This window comes from Ammospiza nelsoni, chromosome 3 (assembly GCF_027579445.1).
Source record: "Ammospiza nelsoni isolate bAmmNel1 chromosome 3, bAmmNel1.pri, whole genome shotgun sequence".
Classification (NCBI taxonomy): domain Eukaryota; kingdom Metazoa; phylum Chordata; class Aves; order Passeriformes; family Passerellidae; genus Ammospiza; species Ammospiza nelsoni.
The window spans coordinates 14,754,204-14,772,231 of NC_080635.1; the positions used below are offsets into that span (position 1 = coordinate 14,754,204).

Below are 18,028 nucleotides of genomic sequence, written 5' to 3' on the forward strand. Positions count from 1 at the left end.
GGGCCGGCGCGCGCCGCTCAGCGCCTCGCCCCCGCCCCCTGCGGCGCGCGGCGGCGCCGGGCGGGGAGGCGGGCGGGGCGCGCGCGCGGGGCTCCGCCACAGGGCAACAAGTGAGAGGCGCTGCCCGGCCGCGCCCCCGCCCCGCCGCCGCTCCACCGCCCCCGCCGCCGCCGCCGCCTCCGCCTCCTCCTCCTCGCCGCGGCTCGGGCTCCGCTCTGCCCGCCGCAGCCGCGCACCTCAGGCGCGGCCGGCCCTGAGGACACAGCGGCGGGGTGTGCGCCGTCCCGCGGGGACGGGGGACGAGCCCTTCCGCGGCCGCCTGGGCGCCGCCCCGGCATCGCCCTCAGGTGCGGAGCCCCCGCCTGCTGCGGGGGCCGGCGGAGCGGAGCCGCCAGGGCCGTGGTGGGGCGGCAGGCCGGGGCCGGGCGGTGGGAGCCCGCGGCCGGACAAAGCATGGTGGATGCGGAGGCGGCGGCAGCAAGAACCCCGGCGGAGCCCCGCGGCAGCCTGGCAAGGTACGGGCGGGGAGCTCGGCTGCCGCCCCCGCCAGCGCTGCCCCCGCGGGCCGGCGGGGATCGGCGCTGCCGGAGCGGCTGAGGAGGGACGGAGGGCGAAAAAACCCCGGGTTTTAACTTAATTTTTGCCTCCCGTGCTCGTCGTGCGGTCGTGAGGTTTTCCTTGCCCGTCGCCTCTCGGTTGTTTGCGTAGCGACCGCTGTGAGCTGGCGGCGCGGGGGCGAACGGCCGGAGGTGTGAATCGGGGGGTTTTTTGGGCCGGGTTTTTCCCTTTCCCCGGCTGGGAGGGGACGGGCGGCGGCGGGGTGGGGTCACAGCACATGAGCGCGGAGTCCCTGGCCGGCAGCGCGGGCAGCCGGCACATGTTGCAGCCGGAGCGGCGAGAGAGAGGCGCAGTCTGCTGGGCAGGGATGAAACTCAGGCCAGCTCAGCCCACCGTATGTTTGTCCTCGCTTTTTAAATTTTTTCTTTAGGTTTTATTTTAGTTTGTTCATGTAACCGTGGGGAGGCGGCGTTGGGGCTGCCGGAGCCGTGAGGTTTTTCCGGAGCGAGCCCGAGCCGTGGGGCTGCGGCAGTGCCGGGGCTCTGCAGTCGCTCCCGGCGGGAGGGGAGGGACAGAGCGGAGCGGGGACACTCGCGGCGCTCCTGGGGTCACCTCGCAGCCCGCTGCCACCCAGCGGGTTAATGATCAACATCCGCCTCGGGGTCCTGGAGCGTGCAGTGCTGAAGCAGCGGCGCTAAACTATGGGCTTTGGTGCACCTGGAAGGGGAGAAAGCGGTGTTTTTGCTGGAGTTCGCCTCCTGAATATATGTGCTCCTTCGCGAGGTGATGCTTTTCCCGTCAAACTTCCTGACGCATCCTGTGCCCCGTCAGGAGGGGACTTGAGGTTACTCGCAGGGATTGTGGCTAAACTGCAGCTCGCGACTCATTCGTCATCCTGCAAAAATTTGTGGTGAAAGTTACTTGAGTAACCCTTTAATCCGGCTTCCCAAAATGCTCAGTGCTGTTGGGGTTGATTATTAAATACTCATGGTTAGTTTTAACTGTGTAAAATAAGAGCTTACGTGGTTTGGTGTTTTTGGTTTTTTTTTTTTTTTTTTTTTTTCCTTGTGGGGTTTTCTCCTTCCCTCCCTCCTTTTTTTTTTTTTTTTAAATTTTAATACATTTTGGACAGAAAGACTCGGTTTGGGCACAGAAGAAGTTTAGTCTAGCCGTAGAAAGATGCGTGCACAAAATTACATGCTGGACATGTCATCTGCGAGTTATTGAGGAAACATGATTATAGCGTTGTCCTTTTAGGGAATTTCTGGTAAATTATTGTTCACCGTCTTACAGAGAGAGACAGCCCGGAATCCAGCTCCCTTCCCAAGCTGCTCGAAGCCGTTTCGTGTTCTTGTTGCAGTTCCGCTTTGGCGGCAGGCTCGGCTGCTGTCACCGAGGGTGGGGCGGGGGCGGCCGGTGGCACTCGGGTGAGTGGCACGCTCGGGGCTCGGTTCGGATGGGAGTCCACGCTGCTGGCACCGGCTGCCCTGCCGCCCGGGAACCAGCCGTGGTGCCTGAGAAACCACCCGAGGAGCTCAGTGAGCGCTGAGCTGTTACGAAATGCGTGGAGGAAACGGAACAGAGAATCAGCTTTTCTCATTCGGCTGATCTAATTTGTAATGGTTTGGTTTTTTTCTTTTTCCTTTTTTTTTTTTTTTTTTTTTTTTCCTTCCCGGGGCTGTAAACAACTCGAGAAATAGGTATCTTTAAAAAAACAACACTGCTGTGGAGGTGGATTAAAATACAGAATCTCTGTCTTGTACCTAAAAATGTAATATTGTCAGACAGAGTCAAAGTATTTTGGCTTAAAAGAAACCCTGGTTTTGCTGCTTGCTTTGAACGTGTGACTTTCTACAGGAGATGTTGTGCAGTACCGAGCTGTATGGCCGTAGGGAACCTACGGAGAGAGCATAAAAAAGTAGAATGGATTTAAAGTAATTCTGTCACCTTGTCGCCTGTAAGGGGGTTTGCCTGGATTTGTGCTCATTTCTTTTCCCCACGATGAGGAAAATGCAGCAAGGTAACACGGCTGAAGGGACTTGTTTTGAAGGTCATGCTTTAGATGGCTGGGAGTGCTAGCTGGCTGCCTGATGCCCTGTTTCATAATAGGTAAAGCTCACTAATCTCCCCAGAGCTTGTTCCTAACCAACACACTGTCACTGGTAGTCAAAAAGGTAGTCAAAAAAGTTATTATTATTGCCTGGAAGCTGATCCTGAATTTTTAAAAATACTTCTGAGTAATGAAGATGCTGCTGAGGAGATCAGTGGAGCAGTGCTGTTTGCTCAGAGAAAAAGCAGCATTTGATGAGAAATGAGAGTGGATAAAAGTGTGTGTTGTATTCTGTGCTGGCAAATCTGGGCAATTGTCTGTATGAATAAGTCACAGAGTGTATAGAGGGGGAGGAAAAAAGCAGGATTTGAGTCGTCATCTTCTTGCCTGCCCTGGCAAAGATTCCTTGGAGAACCAAGCCTCTCGGAGGAGTGCTGCTCCATGGCGACTTGTGAGTGCGAGACTCTGAGGAATTGTCATTTTACTGCCACCTGGTGCAGCTACATTCACAGTGGATCCGGCTTTGTTTTTCCTCTGGTTTTTCCTGTTGGCTGTGTAATTCCACTTGAAAGAGGGAAGAATGGTAGTGACAAAAGGCTGTGTCAGTGCTGATGGTGTTAGCAACATAGGATGTGATCGCGGCTCCTGCCACAGCCGATATTGTCATTGTCACAGCAGCCAGGAAATAGGGCTGGCTTCTCATCGGTGCACTTGACCAACACCTGGATGGTCATATTGCTCCAAATTAACCAGAGGACAGGAAATAATTGAACAGTATCAATTCCAATCCTCAACCAAGCTCTTTGGTACCTTGTTCTTTCTCTGCAGATCACTGAATTTTTGACAAATGTGTCAGATGGTCTTGCAAAATCTTGACTTCAGGCGGGTTGTGAAACTTCTCAGAGCTGATTACTTGGTGGACTTTTCCTGTGTGCTGTCAGACTTGTGCCTTGTGCTGCCAAGTGACTAAAGCAGCTCTGCTGGAAATGCACCAGGCTGACATTCCAGATCTTCATCTTTTACTGGATTTGGTTAAGTTTCCTGCAGTATCAAAACCATAAATTGCTTCTTTTTGAAGAATTTGCAGTCTGCATAGTAGAAGCTGGGAGGTTTCTTGTAGGTAGAGCCTAAAGTGTGTAATTCTCCAACTTGCCAAGAACAGGCCATAGACAGGGTGGATGGAAGATATGGACAGGAGTGAACTTTTTCTGTAAAATGCACAGAATATAGAAAAACCACATATTTCATAAAAATATTAAGAACTTCTTGTTTTCATGTTAATGTTTCTTGAAGGCCCTCTCACAGGTTGTTGGTTTGGGATTCTTTCCTTTCTCTTTATTACATTTTCTATTACTCTATGGTAGAAATGCAGCAGTAATTTTGAAGCAAATAGGATGAATTTCCTTTTTAAATTCAAACTTAAAAGTTTTTTTTTTTTTTTTTTTTTTTTCAGGTATATGCAATATTAGTCCCTAACACATTTTTAACCAGAATGTTAACAGTTAATTTAGGAAGAAGGTTGGGTCATTGGGTGCATGTGCAGTCATGGGATTAGTGTTTGATGTTTCTGGTGTGTCATGGGCTGTGTTCATGTGAGTGCTTATTATGGAATCATAGTTGGAGCAGGGATCCCCACAGGGATCATTGGAGTCCTGCACGGGACAGTGCTTCATGTGGTTTGGAGAAGAATGTGTGCCTGTGAGTGCGGTTCACAAGAATTCCTAATGTGTTATCCCTGTTCTGCCATGTCCTGACCCCACAGAGATATATTTAGATGTTTTTATCAGTTCACTGTTGTATCCCTTTATGTAAGCAAGCACCCTTCGTGTGCTTAAAAAACAGCAAAAAGAGAAAGAAAATATGATGATGAAATACAGGCTCTTCCTGTCGTTTTAGCATAGAGTGAAGAAGTCACTGACCAAAAGTTGTGGAATAAATGTCAGACCTGTCCAGTCACCTTCTGCTTTTACATAGGAAGCACCGACAGGTACCTGGGACTCGATCCTGCTCTTTGCCTGTATCTTCCTCCTCATTTCCTTGAGCCTTTTAGGATTTCAAAAGTGCCTAAGTATAAACCTCCCCCAGTTTCCAGCTCGTGTAAAACCCGGTGAAAGACTGGATCATTAAACTGTCTTGTGATGAACTGTGCAGAAGAATGATTGAATTGGTGCCTCGTGAGAGGCAATTAGCATTTAAGTAAGGAAAAGAATTCCTGTGTGTGATGGGTGCGGTGCTGAGAGTTTTCATGGGAGAATTGATGAAACAGTTTCCATCAGCAGTTGGTTAAGAAAGCTTTGTTGTTTAGGAGAAATACAGCAAAGAATTGAAAAGCATTTAATTTGGAGACAGTTTTGTTCGTCTTTGAAAATAACTTCTGAAATTTAGCAGCTGCTTCATCTTAAGCACACTCAGAAGAGTTAGTCTTGAGAGTGAATTGACCAAATCCCTTCAACTGTAAGCCAGCTATCTGGATCAAATGAGCAAGAAATCTTGACTTGTGGCTGGGAATGACTAATTCCCCCATAAAAGGGTAATTCCCCGAAGCTCAGTGCTTTATGAAGCGGCAGACGACGTGAGTATCGCTATGGGATTTACAGGAGAGTTCACGGTGTGCTTGAAGGTTTGTGTGCCCCCCAGGTGTGGAGCTGTGTGCTGGATCCCGGGAGCATCCTGCTGGAACCCGGGAGCACGTTTCTGTATCTCGGAGCACTTCGGGGGCTGGAGCAGCGCCTGTGCTCCCAGCCGTGTGCTGGTGTAGCTGTTCATGCAGCTGGGCGGTGAACTGAATTGAGGAAATAAGCGAGTTGAGAAATAACCTCTTCTGTTTGCTTGTCTTCAGGGTTATACATGGTGTAACACAGTGAGCCACGTAAATATAGGAATTCATGGCCTGGGAAAGGGTGGAATCCTTTAAACTGAGTTTAAGGAGAGCTGCTGCTGAACGCCCGACTGAATCCTGAATGTAGTGCTGGTTTATCTCACTTGAGCAATTATATTTTTCAGTCTGGTATTTGAAAGTTAGACACTGCTAATGGGAAGCTGTCTTTGGGATGGAAATTGTTGTTGCAAACTTATTGTTGATCTGCTTTTGAATAAAAACAATTAAAACCCGTGCAGAGCAGCCCTAAGTTGATTCTCAAACCACTCTCAAGCTTTGTGGATGCTCACTTTGGTGTGCAGGTAACAGGTACAGAAGTTGCTACTGGGATGTAGAAGTTTCTAATCGGATAGATGCTTATCTGCTGTTAACAAAACCGGAGTTAGCTGCCTAGCCGGCTTAAAGATCCTTTACAAAATCCTCCTGATACTTATATGCATCTTTAGCTGCCTAAAGCTGCTGGAGAAATTGTTCCCTTTTCCATAAACTTGGTAGGCTGGAACGAGATCTGTATCTTAGGTTTTACAGCTTTGAAGGAAGACAATGAACTTCTCTGATTACAACTCCACTGATTTTTCTGAACTTTAAATGAATTATTCAGAAAGATTAAGAACTTTTCCTGTAAATGTTAATTACACCTGAAACCAAACCCACTTGAAGGCAAAAGTATTTTTCACGTATTTGCATTTTAAAATAGTAGGTTTTGCATTCTTCAATGCAAAGCTATTTAGCTCCACACGGTACTGTAGGTTCAGAGGCAGATCCCAGAATTCTGAGATGAATATTCTCAGTATGAATTTGGTTTGGATTTACTTCTGAGTAACCACATAGCACTGGCAGGGAATATGGCTGGGAATTTTACCCTCCCAGTTGTGTACCCCATCACACAAAGGCAGCAGTTTGGGGAAGTTAAATTGAAACCCAGCGTTTATTTTTAACCCCAAAGGACAGTGGTAACCAGGGGTAGGTGTTGACTTCATCAGCTGTTCCAAGTTACACTGTTCCTGTTTTTGAGACAGTTTTTAGTAGTGTGTTTTGTGTCTACGGTGGGCAGGAGACAGAGCAGAGGTAGAATTTTGATGGCCTGAGGTATGGTGCTTGAAGGATGTTTTTTTAGTTGACTAAATAATGGTTGCTCTCTGTGCAGACATAAAGGTGGTTGGAATATAGTTAAGGCAGGATTAATTACTGGTTTTATCTTTAAACTGGAAAAGATCAGGAGCAGATGAGTTGTCCTGTTTGTGGAAATCATGGTTATCTGCATTTTGCATAGGTTTCTAAATGATGAGTTGTATTTCAAATACAGCACAAAAGTGAGAAGTAAGAGTGTCTGTCCTGCAGACTTCCTCTTTTTAAATGCCCGCTGAAAGCATCAGTCAGGTTTGCAGTGTGTTATATCCATTCTTTCTCACCAGAACTAGCACTGATCCAAGCACGGGGTGTCTGCCAGGAATGTGCTTCCTTATCCACTTCCTTGGCTTTCTAGTAATTATGGGCTGATAAGGTGCAGCTGAAAGGAACCCCACGGCAAACAGCAGGTGTGGGTGGGTCACGCTGGGCCGGTCACTGCCCCTGACCTGGGTACAGAAAGTGCCAGAGAAATTCGGGCCCGGGGTGCACTCTGTGGTGGAATGGGTGGCCCCGGCTCTCTGTGCTCTGGGGCCCTGCCCGAGGGAGCTCTGGATGAAGGTGGGAAGCAGCAGCAGCAGCAGCAGCAGTGTGCTGTACATGAGAGCTGAGGCTGGTGACAGTGGGAATATGGCTGGATGAAGGTGGGAAGCAGCAGCAGTGTGCTGTACATGAGAGCTGAGGCCGGTGACAGTGGGAATATGGCTGGATGAAGGTGGGAAGCAGCAGCAGCAGCAGTGTGCTGTACATGAGAGCTGAGGCCGGTGACAGTGGGAATATGGCTGGATGAAGGTGGGGAGCAGCAGCAGTGTGCTGTACATGAGAGCTGAGGCCGGTGACAGCTGGGCTCTGCTGTGGTCTGGCCTGTTCCAGCCTTCCCGTTCTCCTGCCCCACTCCTGGTGTTTGTGCAGCACATCAGCGGGTGATGGGAGCTGGCTGAACCCTAATTGCTGCTTTGTTGTCGGCTCTTTATCGTCCTCCAGCTAGCTGAAATGATTCACCACAATCAAATCAGTGCAAAGGTAAATGGGACTGTGCAGCTTATGTATGCAGGGGAAGGAATAAATTACAGGAATGAGTCAGCTCTGACTGAAACTGTTTTAAACTGCTATGGAACTGTGCTCCCCAACTTCTAATTGATGTGATGAATGACAATTAATTTTGTTCCAAGAAATATTTCTCTGCTGACACTTGGTTAAACCCCTTCTCTTGATTCTTTATAATTTACTGTTCGTTCAAGCTGATGCCTGTCAAGTGAAAACTAAAATTCTTCTTAAAGCAGAAGCTGGCAGCTCTGGGTTATTCATAACAAATTTACAACGTCATCATTCTCAAGCTTGAACTGACCTTAGAATGACACAGGAATCTTCTGCATTAACCAATTGGGAAAAACAGGTCATATCTGCTACCACAGGCCCTCAACTACTGGCATATTAAACTTTAATATTCATTTTTATAGTGAGTTGATATATTGCACTTGATTGTCAGTGTGAAATCTAAATTACTGGAAAAAAAAAACCTCAAGACCAACAACCCAAACTATTTTTACTGTTAAACAAAGAAACCAAACCTTTTTTATCACAAGTCTTTTGTTAGTTAGGGTTTAGTTTTTTTTTATGAGCAGTTAGGAACACCTTCATAGCTGTCTAGTGTGGCTGCAGGCATGCCAGTGCAGAATGGTGATGTTAGCATGATGCACTAATTTATTGAGACACTGCCATTGTTTAAATTGACTTATGGAGGTGTGGTGTACATGTGCAGCTACATTGCTTGTTCATCCCTGTGGAAAACCATGACCAAACTCAAGTAGTCTGTACCAGTAGAAAAACTGGAATATCCATTAAACCCAAGATTGAGTTTACAGAATATTTTTCATAATGGCCTTTTCTTGCATATGCCTTGATCATCTATAGAAACACAAGAATTCAAATATGCAACTGAACGTTCAGCCAATCCAAGGATTTAATTTTAACAGTTTTAAAAAAAATATTTATGTATAACTTGCAGTGAATTCAGTAGGTGCACCATATTTAAATATTTTCTCAACCAAATCCAGAGCTTTTGTGAGAGACACCTGCAAATAAGTTAAAATACAGACAGAATTGGGATAATCTGATGATTTACTGGTAGCTTACTTATTTTAAAATGACTGAAAAAATAGATTACACTGGTTGAAGGTTTGGAGATTTCAGCAGTTTGGTTTGGGGTTGGAAGAGTTCAATTAGAGACAATGGTGAGCCAATGGTATCTCTTCCTTCTCTAAGTGTTCTGTCAAGCAGGAATTTCATGGAGGGTGATTTTAAAGAAGTTAAAAGTAAGTTTTTACTGTTGAATGACTTTGTAAAGATAACTTGATGCAAACATGACCCTGCAAACTCTGTGGGTGTTGTTGCAGTATTTCTAAGCACCAATATAAAGCCAACAAAGCTTCTGTTTCATAGATGTTATTTTAAATAGCACACCTTAAAAGGCAATGTTCTGGTAGCTTCTCTTTTCTGCTGAAGGAACTAGGGGTAAGGGAAGACCTGATATTAGTCCAGATGGTTTAAGGAAACATAGTAAAACTTACTGTGAAGATTCTGGAATTCTGCTCCTCAGAACTTAGCATTCAGCAGTAAATGAAAGAACTCTTTAGTCTTTTAATAGCACAGTTGAAAGCTGACATCAGTAGTGTGGGGCACAAATCAAGAAGGTATTAGAGAGAGGGAGTTTGGGGTTCTTATGAAGCTTTCACGAACCTGAATGCAGTCGGGATTTCCCCACCGGTTTGTAGCAGCTTGTGACGAGTTAACTTCTGGAGATTGACCAGAATGTGACTGCTGTGAGCAATGTGAGTTATCTGATCGCTTGGAGAAGCAAGACTGGGACAACAAAACCCTGCTGTGTGCAGGTGGTGGCAGTGTGAGAGATGTGAGGGCAGTGCTCCCAGAGCCCACAGATGGCTGCAGGGCTGTCTGCCCTGCTCCTGCAGCAGCTGCCCTCAGCCAGCACCTGGCCGGCTTGTGGGATGGTGCTGTCACCTAATGAAGGCTGACTGGCTCGGGGAGCCGGTGCAGGAATGTGGTCACTCGTGGCTGGGGCTGGAGAGGAGCCCTGCTGGAACATGTTCCCTCTGCTCCACTGTGGCTGTGACTTGGGTGAGCTCAGAGCCTGCAAGTGCAGTCTTGCTTTGAGAGCCGTCCCTTGTGTGAGGTGCTCGATGACTTCACAGTCTTTGTGCAGAACGGCTTACACCTCATACCAAAATCCACTGATCTATAACTCCAAAAAAAATCTCCACTTAATTTTAAAAGAGCTAAATTAAAGTACTAAATTATTTCTTTTTGTTGTCGTTACTGTCGTATCAAAAATGACCAGCTACAAGGGGAAGGGCTGACTGATGAAAGTTCATCGTGTAGCTTGTATGGTAAATGTATATAGAGAAAATAATGTCATACATTTAAAATCATTAATTAGTGCTTTCTGAGGGTTCCTCGCTTGTGTGGTAATAGAATAGTGAGTCATTGCAAGTTCTTGGTGTGGGGAGAAGTTGAGGAACCAGGATAATTCATAGAAGTTGAAAATAGAGAGTGATTCAAAAAAATGGTTGGACAAAGTCAGACTAGGTTCAGTTACATAAGTAAACATTGCTCAAATGCAAGTCTGGCCCTCTAAAAGCTTATTACAGAAATCCAGAGGAGCACTACTAGAGAAATGCCTCACTACCATTGGTTCTCTTGGGTGTGTATGTGGGGGTGTTGGTTTTTTTGGTGTTACTTCTGAGGGGTTTTTAAACAAAAATGTGCTGAAGATAACTAGTGGGAGACAGAACATGAAGTTACTTTGGCCTTTATTCAAACTCTTTTTAGTTCTTTATGCCTTGGGCTGTGTTTTAGGAAAATATGTGCATATCCTTCCCTAGTCTTGCTATATTTACTCGGATCTTGAAATTCCATGCCTGAGTTTCACTGGTGTCCTTTGGTATTAAAATACTGGAAGATTAGAATTTCTCCCAAAGCTAAATAATATGCTCAAAGTTGTCTCAAAACAGGTATATGCAAATAATTAAAAATAATGTTAAAACAAACATCAGCTGCTCTGAATTTCAGTGCAGTTGCTCATGCTCTGAGTGCATGCTGCCATCGTGGTTACTTTGCTGCAGCTGGAACATTGTTTCAGGCTCTTGGTTGGAGAACACAGAAAACATTGACTGTTTCCAGTGGTAACCTTCTGATTCTGCAGAAGGGCAACACAGATATCTGTTCAACATTCTCCTGTTCTTAAGGTCTTCTTAATTGCTGTCCTATGAAAGGGAATCTGTGTAATTCTGAGGGGGAAAAGAGCTTTGATGGTGTGCAATTAGAAAATAAACAGCGTTCAAGTTCTTTACAGCTGGAAATAGCACAGGCTCGGTACAACAGCCCGGGGCTCAGCATCATCTCACTCCAAAACTGCTCTTGCTCAGTCCAGAAATCTCTTGACTCAGTGAACAGAGCTGAGCTATTAGACAACTGATTCATCTCACAGGAGGTTTAGAAGGACTCCATATGGCTTGTGATGTGTTAAGTAGCTAAACCAGTTCATTTCAGAAGCAGCAGTGTCACTACTGCACGTGCTGTTGCTGGCACTGTCAGAAGTGGTGCTGCATGTGCAGCTGCTGCAAGGGATATCAGACCCTAAACTGAAGTTATATGGGAACATCCAAGTCTGCCCAGTTACAGTCTCTGCAAAGAGAGAAGGTGGTGATGTCTGATGGATACCTGAATTGCAGCTTGGCTTTGCCAGATTCCTGCTAGTTTAGTCCTGGACCGGTGGGGTGGTAGGTGTGATACCTGCAGGACATAGGGATTATCTTATCTTTTGTCAGCCCCAGTAAATAAATGGGCTTGTAATACTTGGGTTTGGCAGGCAGATAATGTGGATGTGGTACTCAGCCCACTTAGAAAATACAGCCTAACTCCTGCCCTCAGAAAGGTATTTACAGTGAAAGGCCATGGCTTCTGTCAGACTCCAAGGAGGTGGAAAAGTTGGGTGTTTTACCTTGGGCTTTTACATCAGATGATTAGATTGGTTCAGCTGCTTGTGGATCCACAGCCTGGAACAGGGTAGAGGCTGTGAGTATTTGCTTGTGGTGGTGTCACCATTTACTGTACTTTGTGAGATGGAGCCACTGTCACCATTTACTGTCCTCTGTGAGATGGAACCACTGTCACCATTTACTGTCCTCTGTGAGATGGAACCACTGTCACCTCACCACACTTGTACTTTTTCTGCTGAAAAGCTCCACCAAGCCCAACAGTAAATGGGGATTTTTCTGCCAGGATCCCTGTCTCATTTGCTGCAGGGGATTGCAGTCATAGTCGACTGAAGGATTTTTAAGTGCTTGAAATAAATTCTTTGTAAATGGTGTTTCATTGTGTCAGAAGAGTCTCAGGTCAAGTATCCAGATGCCTTAGAGGTGTTGAATACTCTCAGCTTGGTAAGCTGGGGGCTGTGACAGCTGAGCTGTGTGGTGCTGCATGTCCTGGAGAATCAAGCTTTGACTGAGCTCTTGTTTGTTGGCTGTCCCTAGGAGGGAGCAGTCACCCTGCTGTCTCTGGGGTCCCAGGATCATATGTCAGATACCCCCTCATTTGTTGCTTAGTGGGAAATGCTGTTGAGGACAGGGCAGAGAAGCCCTGATGTTCCTGCTGAGCTCTGTGGAACAGCACAAAACAAGGGACTGCTCCTTCTCCGGTATTTTTGTGTCTTGTGAAAGATAAATTTAGAAAATTAGTTTATTTATCTGGTTTTAGTGGCAGCTAAAGAGGAGGATGAAGTTTCTTTGAAGTCTATGTGACCAAACCCAGGGCTTTCTGAACAGCTCAGCTGTTTATCTTAAATGATGGCACTGACCACAAGTATGGTTTTGTCTTTGAGGTATAGAGGAAAACTACTTTAAAATTAGAACAGAAACTTCCTAGCCCACTGAGAGTAGAATGTGAAATAAAGTAGATCTGGCCTGAGCCTATACACAGATAAATATGCAGATGATACTTGAGGAAGCACAGGCATTTTTCTGAGAGACCATGTTTTCTAGGATTTGGATTTCAGTTCCAGAGAAACACCCATACACCCCCTTTTGGATTTAATAATGGGTATGGGTAAATAACAGAAAAAAGATTACTGATTATTTACTTGCTGCTTTCTTCCTAAATTTTTAGAAGTTCAGTGTTTAACTTGTTGAGGAGTAAAACAGAGTGCCACTGATGAAACCATAGGAGACCAAGGGTCAATGTAGTTCAGGTGTCTGGGGATGGCTGGAAAAAAGAAAACAGCAGCAAGTACAAGGTGTACTTCTCAGTCTGCCTCCCTGTCTGCTGTTGCTCTGTGACCTCAGGGCCTGAGGCACTGCTCACAGCTGGGCTTCCAGCAGTCAGTGCAAATTCTTTATTGCATTAGGTTTTTCTGGTCTTCCAATAATCATTTATATTCCTGGCACACGAAAGTGTCTTTGACAGTGAGTTCTGTATGTGACTTCAGCATAGTCTTTGTAACCTTCTTATTCATTCTGAATTATTTGTGGAGCTTGTACACTGCTGTACCCCGGGGCTAGTAAACAGTTTGGTAGGCACTGCTCTAGAGGAACAGGCTGTTTTCATGGTGCTCCTTGTACTGTGTGCCTTGTACCTGCATTCTGTCAGCTGTGGAAGAAAAGAGGGATTGATCCATTTTCTCCCCCAGTAAAAACTGAAAGTGGATCATGGAACTTTTCGTATGACAGATGTACACATACTGTTCCAAGTCTTGCATATGTGGGAGACCTCTCCTTTTTATTTCTTTTCAGGGTTTTTTCCTTCCTAGTAATAATTAAACTTCTACTTTCATTTACTGTTTGAATTCTTTTTTTCCAGTTAAGAGGGGAAAAAATTCCAAGTTCTTGTTCTCTTCTGTCTGAATATCAGCAATGCAGCTGGCAAGTTTTGTCAGCCTTTCTTCCAAGGAACAGCCAAGTGAAATTGTCAGAAACTGATTGTGTGCTTTAAAACTTGGCTCTGCCCCTTAGGTAGTTGGAAGGTGTGAGAGTGCAAGTATAAAAGCTTGAAACCTAATTTAAAAATAACTGACCTTATCATATAGCAATTTATTCTATACCCTTCAGCTCACCTTACTAGCAAAAAAAAAAAAAAAAAGTTTCTCAGTCTGCCAAGCTGAGGGCTCAGATTCTAATTATTATACAGTCAAATGTTTAAAGGGGATCTAAATGAGAAGCAGAAACTGCTGGCTAATTTAGACTCACCATGAAAAGCTGTGTAACTTTCCTAAGCTGAAAATGGAAACTTCACATTTGTACCACTTGGTGATGAAACCCCAAACCATATATGTGTGTATTAGAGACAGATCAGCCTTTGCTTCTTTGGGGGTGTAGGTAACCTTGGTTTTTAGGCTACTAACTTGCATTTGAAAGTAGTTTGCATTTTTAATGAGATCAAGAACTTGCTGTGAAGAAAGCTAAAAATCTTTTTTTGCATTTATTTCTAGATATGAGAAATGAGTGTTGGACGCAGAAGATTAAAGCTGCTGGGAATTCTGATGATGGTAAACATTTTTATTTATGTGATTGTGGAAGTCTCGAGGAGCGGCAGCCAAGACAAGAATGCAAAAGGCCGTGTTGTTATACCACGTAGCAAATTCTGGAGGAAATACACTCCTCACAAAGCTTATTGGAACAAACAGCAACAGAAGCTGGAGCTGCTCTACAACCCTATTCTGTCCTTGCTTTCCAATATGACTGTGGAAGAGAACTTGGTTTCTAACCTGAGTGTCCTCAATTCCTGTGACCCTGACCCCTTGGTGCACTCAGAGGTTAGTGACTTTGCAAACTTGCCAGACAGATTCAAAGACTTCCTCCTGTATTTGAGGTGTAGAAATTACTCATTGCTAATGGATCAGCCAAACAAGTGTGAACAGAAACCTTTCCTGCTGCTGGCTATTAAGTCACTTATGCCCCATTTTGATAGAAGACAAGCAATTAGGGAATCCTGGGGCAAGGAAATAGAATCAGGGGATGTGATAGTCAGAAGGGTCTTCTTACTAGGGCAGACCCCACCAGAGGATCATTTTCCTGACCTTTCACACATGATTAAATTTGAGAGTGACACCCACCATGACATTCTCCTCTGGAACTACAGAGACACTTTCTTCAATCTGACTCTGAAAGAGGTGCTGTTTCTGAAGTGGGTCAGCAGTAGCTGCGCAAATGTCCAGTTTATTTTTAAGGGTGATGATGATGTTTTTGTGAATACCAATCAGATCCTGGATTACTTGAAGAGCTTAACAAAGGAAAAAGCCAAAGACTTATTTATAGGTGATGTGATCAAAGATGCTGGACCTCACAGAGAGAAAAAGTTGAAGTACTACATCCCAGAGAGCGTTTATGAAGGTTCGTACCCACCGTACGCAGGAGGCGGTGGCTTCCTGTACTCTGGGGATCTGGCACTGAGACTGAATAATGCATCTGAGCAGGTACTCCTCTACCCCATCGATGATGTTTATACTGGAATGTGCCTTCAGAAGCTTGGGCTTGCTCCGGAAAAACACAAAGGCTTCAAAACATTTGATATCGAAGAGAAATACAGAAATAACATCTGTTCCTACACAAACTTAATGTTAGTGCATAGTAGAAAACCTCAAGAAATGATTAAGATTTGGACGCGCTTGCAAGACCCACATTTACGTTGTTAAAGTAATGTGCATAAGTGTCTTAAGTCTGAAAAACTTGGCAAGTTTGGATCACCGAAGCTCTGTTTAATAGTTGAATTTTTGCTGTAAACTTTTCCCTGTACTTCTGAAATCGAGAGTAATACTAAAATTTGAAGGGATGCCTTGAAGACTTGGTCCTGACTTTTCCACTGGTGGTCCTGGTGGTCGTTATGTTTCAATATTGGTCTTAATTTTAAAAAAGACTTGGAGGCTATAACTAGCTGTCAGTGACTGGTTAGCTGTACTGGAAACAGGGATTGCCTATCACAATGCATCTTTCATCAATTGTGATGGTGGAAAATAATTTTCCCTTGAGTGGTGTTTGTGTGTGGAAACCACTGTAAATTGAAAATACACAAATTGGGGGAATGCAGTTTTACTTTTAGATGTGCGACGGTTACAAGACTTCAAATTTTGGTTTTTTAAATTTTATTTACAGCTTTCACTTCTTTTGCACCCTGGAACAGTATTTTTTTTCCTTCGCTTATGATCCTTTGTGCAAAGTATATGTGTGTCTGAAGGATTTACCCTTTTATTAGATGAAGCTTTTTTTTTTTTTTACAAAAACCCCCATAATTCTGCTTGAAATGCCCCCTAAGAGCTAAATGTGTAAGGAAAAAGATGAGGCTTTTTCATGGCTGGGCAGGTAGGGCTGCCCTGCCTCAAGCATACATACTGAAGCTGACTCATTGCTCATGTTATCTGTGTGGAAAGCTACTCTGGTCAATCCTTGTTTTCTGTTTAGGCACTAAATGTGATCAGGTAGCTTGATTTGCTGGAAATGACTGAAATTGCACATTGCTTCTCGAGAGCGTGGCTCGGGTCTCCTGTAAAGCGACGGTGAATCCAGAATTGTGCACATCCCAAGCGTTTCGAACTCCAAACCAAACTGAAGTTTGCATGAAGCCTCGTGTAGAGTTCCATGTGTCCTTGAAACTCAGATCTTCTCTATTTCCACATCTTGCTTAGGAGAATTACTCTAAATAGTGGTCGCTTTCTTTGTATATGTAGAAGTGCCTGTCTATTTATTGTTCAGATTGAAGACCAAAACATTTTCTTAAATATATTTTGTGTAACATTTTATTTGTATAGTGTTGTCACTCGAATATTTAAATAGAGCATGATATTTTAAATCTGAGATGTGTAACGTGGTAAATAAAGCTAATTGTTATTTTTGAACTTGAAAAATAAAATGTGATTTAAATATTTCTGGTAATGCTTCATGTTGACTTGTAGAGGAGTTGCACTCTACATTTCAAGAGTTCAGAAACAAAAGGTTTAATTGACTGATATCTCTAAGCTTGTGTAGCAGACTATCAAGAAAATGTCACAGCTGTACCAATATTTATTAGGTGCTGGAATAGATGGACAACTCTGGTGAAAGCAAGGGCGACATTAAGTGCCTTGGGACAAACAGTAAGTACAGAAATAATTGCCTGTACAATACCATTGCTGGTGCAATTGAAAGGAGTCAAGGAGTGGATTGAATAGCTGGCACTTAAATTTTTGATTGAAACAACTTGGCAGCAACAGCTCTTTTTTGCTTTTTCACCTGCTTTCTTTCTCCTTCGTATACCTGGAAAAAATGGGGTGCTTTATTTGTCCAGGGAGAGGGGTGAGGTGTTCTGGTCTTCCACATCTTTGTTCTGTAGATGATCATGTTGACCCCAGCATGGATAAAAGACAGGCTGTGCTCTGGTGTTGTGCTGTGAGGTTTGACTCTTGTGCTTTGTCATTCCTCATGGGAAGTGACACCTTTCTGAAAGAGCTGGAGGTTTTACATGAATTACTTCCTACTCTGTTTCTTTAAATATTCATTATTTGGGCCAAGTGAGAGAAAATAAGTTATGCTGATGGTGAGAGATGCAAGGGTAGTGTTAAGTCTTGGTGTGGGGGAAGGAGGAAGGGGGAGAGAGAAAAGGTGAGGCAGAGATGAAGAGGAGGGTGCTAGGGGAGAGTGGAGACTGGAGAGGAAAGAGAGGCAGGTACAAGTGAGCACTGAATAAAACTGCTGAGGTCTGTGGGAGGATCAAACACAAACAGGAGGATTGCAGCAAAAAGAGGGATAGGGAAAGAGCCCAGGAATTAAATCGTGTGAGTAAGATAGGGTGGAGTGCACATGGGATGTTAAGTGAAACGGGTGTGATTGGTGGAGTGCCAGCATTAATTATTTAATTTATACCTTTCCTGGCAACCATGAGGTAAAAACCAGGTCTCTTGCGTGGGACATGCCTGATAAAAAGGAAAAACAGGCTGAGTGGCACCTGGGGAGGAGAAATGCTGTAAGAAAGCATTTCCCCAATTTCCCCACCCTCAGAAGGGACAGGAGAAGGGGCAGAGGACAAGGCTGAGCAGGTGGTGCTGGGGGAGAAATCTGACAGACCGCTTTTGTTTACTCCAAGTGTGAGGGAGCACTGGTGGCTGTGCCTGCTCCACTCCCACGGAGAAAGAGTTGTCTTGGCAAATAATTGGGAGTGTGTGGAGTGAGTGAAGAGTAAGGGGAATAAATAACAGAGATAAAGGAAGAGAATGCATCCAAAAGCACGATGGGAATGGGATCTGGACACAGAAGGTGAAAAGTCCTTAAAAAGTATGTGCAACAACCTATAACTGCTGCATTCTACTGCATCTTTCTTAAATGCTGTTAAATACTTAAATTTCAGTTGCATTATTTTTTAATTTAAGGGAAGGA

At 44.6% G+C, this 18,028-nt stretch overlaps 1 protein-coding gene across 2 annotated transcripts; it reads left to right on the forward strand.

Annotated features, from left to right (window-relative positions):
• The first annotated feature begins 240 nt into the window (after nucleotides 1-240).
• On the forward strand, nucleotides 241-16,542 carry B3GNT2 (UDP-GlcNAc:betaGal beta-1,3-N-acetylglucosaminyltransferase 2). 2 transcript variants are annotated; one of them, XM_059468752.1, is made up of 2 exons: nucleotides 241-515; nucleotides 14,116-16,542. In XM_059468752.1, exon 2 carries the CDS (start codon nucleotides 14,125-14,127, stop codon nucleotides 15,316-15,318), a length of 1,194 nt encoding a protein of 397 aa, XP_059324735.1. In that variant the 5' UTR covers nucleotides 241-515; nucleotides 14,116-14,124; the 3' UTR covers nucleotides 15,319-16,542. The 2 variants fall into 2 exon arrangements, with proteins under 2 accessions (XP_059324735.1, XP_059324736.1); XM_059468753.1 differs by lacking the exon at nucleotides 241-515 and adding an exon at nucleotides 861-952.
• Nucleotides 16,543-18,028: the final 1,486 nt, after the last annotated feature.